General features: G+C 31.1%; 1 protein-coding gene across 2 annotated transcripts in view; it reads left to right on the top strand.

The window, feature by feature from the left end:
- The window catches only part of LOC120318357 (forkhead box protein P2-like), a 138,423-nt gene that overhangs the window by 5,614 nt on the left and 125,309 nt on the right, over positions 1-7,500 (top strand). For both annotated transcript variants that reach the window (XM_039365842.1, XM_039365841.1), the window contains exon 2: positions 6,364-6,541. In XM_039365842.1, coding sequence (XP_039221776.1) covers positions 6,374-6,541 — 168 coding nt within the window. In that variant the 5' untranslated portion in view covers positions 6,364-6,373. The remainder of the gene's footprint in view (positions 1-6,363; positions 6,542-7,500) is intronic.

Raw genomic sequence — 7,500 nt, 5'->3', positions numbered from 1 at the left:
GCTTTCATTTATGTAATTATTTCCAGTTGCTGTCTTATTTTCTTGCTCTTCTTCAAGACCATCAATATTTTCTTTGTTTCCATGAAGGAAATTTTAAGCTATCACTGATAGAAATCTTACTACAGAATTAGCTGTTCAGTTTGGTAGAGAGTTCATATAATGCAGTCTGGAAGATTTAATGATTTTATGATATAAACTGTCTAAACATAGAATTCAATATCTATCTGACTTTCTAAGGACTGAATGACATTTAAGAACAGTGGTTATGCCAGATTCTTTAATTTCAAAGCCAAATATACACTATCATTCAAAACATGTTTTTATCAGCCACAATGAATTATATTGACAAGATTAGGAAGACAATAATAGGGCAAAATTGACATGATGTTGCTTGTAACAATGGATATAATGTGCGCTTTGAGTAAAAATGCTTGCTATGACTGACTAGCAGTAGCTATGTATGCTCTATACTAAAGTCATGATTAAAAAGTAGTACAGTGGAAAACCCGCACAATGAACAGATCAGTTTAAAGCAATGCTTTAGGATGGAGTTACTTGTATATCTTAAATAAAAGAAAGTGAATAAAAATAGAGTTTACTGGAGCATGCAGACAATATGTCTTTGATGCAAACTAACTCATGTGAGTCTTACTGAAGTCAGGAGTAATTTGCTGATTTCATTGGGACAAAATATCATTTACTTTGAAATCAATCCTTGCATGTTTCTGAAACACAATTATGTGTATTTTTACTTGGAAATCATCCTTAACTGTAATGCTTTGTAATACATCTATTTTAACCTAATCAATGTAGGTGGAAGCATTTATATGACTACAGATTTACTATTAAACTGGATCCACTAGTTTTATTACATTATAACCAATAAGGTACTTTATGAGTCATTCTTTTGTATTAAAATTTATTATTATATTCTGCTGAGTGTTTCACATAATATTTCTATTGTTAGGGAATCTAAATAGCCAAAATATTTTAAATGCTAGTATTCATAGTTTTAGACAGAAAATTTTACTCTACCAATTTAAATTAAGGCTATATTGAATACTTTAGTTAGATTTTGAAAGTGATATCTTTTTGTTGTCACTATTTTCCCTTTTTTTAAAATGCAGCATGCATTTGGTTGACTCTAGATCAAATTGTGATATGGAAATAATAGAAACTCTACAGTTTGATGCAGTTATACATTCAAATAAAATCCTTTCCTGAATACCAACTCTATTGACCCAAATTCGTATGTAGTTGCATGCAAGAAAATACGAGAACAGTAAAAGGCAACTTAAAAGCAACAGCCCTATATTTAGATGGGGAAGGATTGTTTGCATAGATTCTCTTCTGCACTGCAAAACAATTGCAATTATAAGGATTGCCATGCTGTATTTTACTTGTGGGATTCAAAATGGCTAATTGCATCCGGATTTACAACTCCATCTGTTGAAATCGGGCTAGCTTGGCTGGGTGATTGTAGTGTAAGGGCATCCTGTCAGGCATCTGCATACACATGTCCCTTTCACATATTAAGAACATGATTTCTATTGTATCTATATAAGCCTCCTTAAACAAGTGGCTCTCTCTAGTTTAATTTAGCTAATCTTGGTAGATTTCTGATGCACACATACAAGTCTGTATCCATATCTGTAGACAGTTATACAGATATAATTTCAGATATTTAAGAATGGCAATTCTCTTCACTTATCTTTAAAATGGATCTGCATAACACCTTAATATCCATCAGCCAAGACACAGTATAGTCAGTTATGTCCATTCTTAGGAGGGGCTTCAAATAAAAAAGGGGCAGCTTATATGATATCTGTAAATTCATATATAGCAACATTTATATGTATAATAAAATCATAAATATCCCTGGCCTATACTAAATATCAAAACGTATCCTTTGTTGTGTCAGTTTTTAATTAAATCTATGTATGTGTAGATTTTGCTGTACGTAATAAGTATTAGAGAATCTCTTCGTATTTCTAAAATGTTATCAGTAAAGAGTATTTTAGAAATTGATAGTAAAAAATAAGTAAGTAAAAACAGGGATTGGAGAGAGAGAAGTTCCCTGAGGATGGGCTCCAGCATGAGTCTGAAAGTTTGGGAAACTAAACCTCTTGTTCTGGTGATCGACTCAGATTGAATCCTGCAACATTATCCTGGGACATGTATACCTGCCTTAATTTGTAAAATCGGGGACTTTTCTAGTCCCTCGGAATTCTGTGCATTTATTGATATTGCACTCATAATATAAAATGTTTAATTATTGCTGTTTTATTGTAATTTGTTATATATAAATAATATATTAAAATATTTATACATTATTTTATAAACCAAAAATAGTGAAGTATATTATATGTTCACATCCACCATGTCATTCCTATTCAGTAGCCAGTAGCTCCCTAATGAGGGGGGGGATTTTTAAAGCTATTAAAATTACTGTTAAGAATCCATTTTTTTCCCTTTTGGAGCAAATACACAATTGAAATGTCCCTCAAAAGGAGGCCCCCTAGTGGTGTTCAGAACTTTCATTTACAATATTGTTTCTGATTTTCAAAACAATTCTTGGCCCTTATAGGATTTAGAAACTTGAAGGTCAATAAAGTCGTGTCAGAGTAACACAAGTAGGAAATACTTCACACGGTTCCATTTTATAGTGACAAAATTTTTAGGGAAAACAAAGCAAACAAGTCTAAAATTTCTTCCCATCCCATCATAAAAGCAAGGAGGTCTAATTGAGCCTTGTCTTTTTATCCTGCTATTTGTACAAATAAAAGACCACATCTTGATGCAAAATAAACACAAAAGCACTGTTGTGACTATAACAGAGAGTCATATACTAATTTATATAATAAGTGGTTGTGCACGCTTTATTCAAGATTATGGCTGCAAGAAAAGGCATGAATTGCTGGGTGTGTTTAATGCTGGATTATAGCAATTTGAAACATGTCAAACACATGGCTAATGCCTCATGCTTCACTCATTCTTGCGTAAACTTGCATAGCCACCATCCATTATACCCTTGGTAACAACACAATTCTGCAAGTAAATATTGTTACACTAAGTAACCTTTCAATTCAAGTTGTTTAGGAAGAGAAAAATGCAATCTTGTGCAGTCAGTTTCAGTGTCACTTTAATGTTTCAAAAAGGAAGTGGTGTAGAGAATAAGTATCTGTATGGTGACTTGCTGATTTAAAGGAACCTAAAGAAAATGTAAGATTAGTGGCAAGAGCAGAACAGGTAGCAGGAGTAAATGTATACCTACTTAGTTATACTTAATTATAAAGCAAAATAATTATTGTTAAATATTGGTGCTTATTAAACTGAAGCATCTAAATATAATTGTCTCCCACCTTTGTATGAAATATATTTGCGGTCATTGAAAGCAGGTAATTCTAGTTTGAGACTCATGCACAATTCATCTTTGGGATTGTATATCTCTTTGCAGTTTTGGTAAACTAGTAAAATACAAATATATGCTTAAGTATGAAAATATATATTTTTCCACAGTTGTTTTTAGAAATGATTATCTTTGGAATCATACCTTTGTGTGCATTTTGTTTATTAGTGTGTATTAATTAAAATTCAAGACATTGCAAACCATTCCTTTTCATAATACTGTTTTTTGGTTCAATAATTTGAACTTGAAAAGGTCTTATAAAGATACCTCAAAATGGTATATACACACACATAAACACTCTTGCAAATTCTAAGCGATTATTAGTTTTATTTCTGCAGTATCAGAAACCACAATCCTTTCTACATAGTCTCTGGCTTATAAGGCAACGATGTGAATCACTTCTCGTTTAACTATTTTATTTGGATTATGCCATACCTAATGAGAAGTAAGTGTAGCTTATGTTGAAGATCATTTTCCTTTTTTTTTATCTACTTGGTCAATTGTGTAGTCTTGATTTGGTCCTTAACTGTATATATTGTATGGAAAATAATTCTAGCATTCATAACATTTCAAAGTTAAAGACTTATATATAGTTGATTAACAAGAACTGTAGAATACATTACTTTTTCCTTTCTAATTGTAGTGAAAGAGTCACAGACCGGCAAAAATCTAATTTTAATTTGAAAAGAGATTTGAAAAAAAATATAAAGTGGCTTTGGTTGATGAAGCTGCATGTAGCATACATTTATCCTTATAATGCATATAATTTACTGTTCCAGAAATATATTCAAATATTTATACTAAAAAGTAATGTAAAATAAATCTTTTATTTTCTGAAGACATGCCCTCCACCTTTTGGAGGTGGTATGAAAAAGATAAAGTACTCAGTGAATATATTCACAGTGATATATGTGTTTTAGCAACTAAGATTGTAATTTTATAATTTTTCTTTTTCTAGGGAGAAGGTCCCATAGAACTCAATGGGGTTCTATGTATGTATGTATGTATGTATGTATTTATGTATGTATGTATATGTATATATGTATAATGATATGATATATTTTTAAGTTGCCTTGGAAATCTGAGATATTCTTTAGCAAGCTCTTATGAGTTATATAAAATTCTATCAAGCACTTTTTTCCTAAATATTTTAAACATGGTTCATACAAAATTGATGCATTTGAATACTTATTAGCTGCCCGCTCTCATAAAATGATATTATTTTTGTTTTCTTATTGAAAACAAAAATAACACATGTAAACACATGTAAACACATGTAAACCTGTGTTTACATGTCTAAAATTTTTTTTACCTGTATAACATGTTTAATTTTTATTCTTATTGTTACTGAAGTTAAGAGTATTTGTTCTTGTGGCTATCTTCTTTATTTGAATTGTAATTGTCTCTGTCAATGTTGTGTGTGGGGGAGGGGATAGCTATCTCCTTTGAATCTAAAATATGCATTTAATATGTAGTGCTTTTTAAGTGCTTTTTTAAAAAAATTAAATATTCCTTTATGAAAAATTGTATTTATTTAATGTTATTGATAGTGATTTAAACTGTAATAATTTCTTTGGTATTTTATAGAAGAAAGTACTGATCATATGCTGAGTTGAATTGAACACTGTGTTAGGTAGTAGTAATTCTAGTAGCAGCTGTTTCCTTTGACTGGATTTATCCACCCATTAAAGCATCTTGTCAGAAAGTTTTATCAGAAAGTTTTGCTTTACTTTGCTCTGTTTTGTTCCCACCCTCACATTTTCTTTCCTTGGAAATTGGTTGGTTTAATATATACATTCTTACAAGAAGATAGATGATGCATTATTAACATAGATAGAATTAAGATAAACTCTGAAAATAGCAAAAATGGAATTTTCTTACTGATGTAAAATATATTTGAAATTCTAGTTTGTAAGAATATGTTGGTTCTTTATTTACTGCAAAGATTCCATCTGATCTTGGCAGGACATCTCATTGCTATACTGAAAGTACAGTATATTTATGCAGTGAAAATGATAAAACATTTATTACTGTAGAGGAGGTAATATACATAATTTATGCTGTTTTTAGCACAATCATTAGTGATATTCTTGATAGATTTTATTTCTAGCTTTCATATCTAATACATGCCTGGAAAATTAATTTTATATCTTTCATTTATTTGCCTATGTTAAAATTGAGTTTTAAGTCATCTTCAAGTGAACAGTTTGATTGCTGCTCATGCATAAGCTTAATTACTTCCCAGGAAGGACAGTATTAAATGTTTTAAATGTCAGAAAAATAAATGAATATCAGCCATTTGATTAAAAAAATAGGCAATATCTAACGTGTTTGCAGCAAGAGCTTTTGCTTAAAATGCCTCCAAGGCAAAATTTTATTTAGTCACGCACACAAAAAAGAGCAACACATTATACTATTTATCATTAGTTGATACTATATGATTTGTAACATCCTTACAAAATTTTAACTTTGTATGATTAGCTGTGCATCATTAAACAAAAGCCTTGCATAAGAAACGCTGTAAAATTCTGACAGAATCTAGATAGTGAATATTTTAAATAGGGGCTGTATAGTCATCTATGGTTGTCAAAACTAGATAATAGGAAAAATGGGGCAGGGTATGAAATTATGCCTTCATTTTACTGGTTTGATACATCACATCAAATGTGATGTTCAGGAATACTGTTTCCCCATGTTGCATATATGGATGTTATTTTTGCATATGAAACTACAACAACATTGCTATGAGAAATATGGTTTCAGGAATGAGTATAGAATATCTGTGAAAACAAGGTTTGTATTTCATTGCTTGTTCCTTAAATGACTATGCAAGAGGTTCTTCCCCTTCCCCTCCGAAAGATGTTGTCTCTGTAATTGGCAAAGAGGGACATCTTGATAATGGAAGTGTGAAGGTGTAATGTGTGTGTTAATTGATACTTCTTAATCACTTTTAGGTATTAAGTCATGATGCAGGAATCTGCGACAGAGACAATAAGCAACAGTTCAATGAATCAAAATGGAATGAGCACTCTAAGCAGCCAATTAGATGCTGGCAGCAGAGATGGAAGATCAAGTGGTGACACGGGCACTGAAGTAAGCACAGTAGAACTGCTGCATCTGCAACAACAGCAGGTAAGTTTTTGTTTGTTTTGCACCCTGTTTATTTCCATGGCAATGGAAAGGTTTTTCCTATCCTTCTAGTTGTTGTTGTTTTTTTTTTTTACTTTTAAAGTATTGCAGAAAGTGGAGCACTATTTTGTTGTTTATTTGTTTTGTTGTCTTCTGTAAGTCTTTAAAATAGAAAATTTATGCATGTTTTTAATAGTTAAGATATATCTGCCCTGGAGTACCTGCACACTTTCTTTTAAAGACAAGAGTATATATTTGTAGACATTGCTTCCTTATCTTTTCAAGCAAAACATTTTTTTTTTTAAACCGCCAGCTTCCTTGAATGATACTGAGAAAGAAAAGGTGATCCTTAGCTTTCCACAAGAGGGCCACATTACTTGCTATTTTATATCTTTGTAGATTGAAATTGTTCCTAAACTCAGCTCAGGTAAAAGTGCCACAGGGATTCTTTGCAGCTAAGTTGCTTTGCTATAGTTCTTGTAAATAAAATTTCATGAAATATGTAGATAAAAAGTTGAAAGACACCTGAGCAGACTAATTGAAATACCTCTTTAGAGATGAAAAAAATGCCATACTTTTTTAGCCAGGAGACTAGGAATAAAGTAATTTCCTAAATGACTATTTATGTCCCTGTGTTTGTGGTATGTGCACTTATATTGTTTCCTTTGTGTGTAACTAAATAAAACTTTTAATATTTATAAAAATGAAGAGGGAAATGTATCCAAGTAAATGATGATCTTTTCAGTCAGGTTGAGTAAGCTACAAACAGATAATAAATTTATGCTTTTTACTATGAGGAATTTAAGACACACATTTAACACTTTTTAAAATTATTATTGCTGTTATTAAAAAGTAGAACTAGGCTATTTCTTTCTTCTAGTTATATATAAAGGCCAAATACTTCAGGGTGCTGAATATTATACATAAACTGCTGAACTTCTTTTTAGAGCTATGCCTTACAC

Source organism: Crotalus tigris, unplaced genomic scaffold (assembly GCF_016545835.1).
Source record: "Crotalus tigris isolate CLP2741 ecotype Arizona unplaced genomic scaffold, ASM1654583v1 scf7180000020199.3292806832:711173, whole genome shotgun sequence".
Classification (NCBI taxonomy): domain Eukaryota; kingdom Metazoa; phylum Chordata; class Lepidosauria; order Squamata; family Viperidae; genus Crotalus; species Crotalus tigris.
This window is presented reverse-complemented; position numbering and strand designations above follow the sequence as displayed.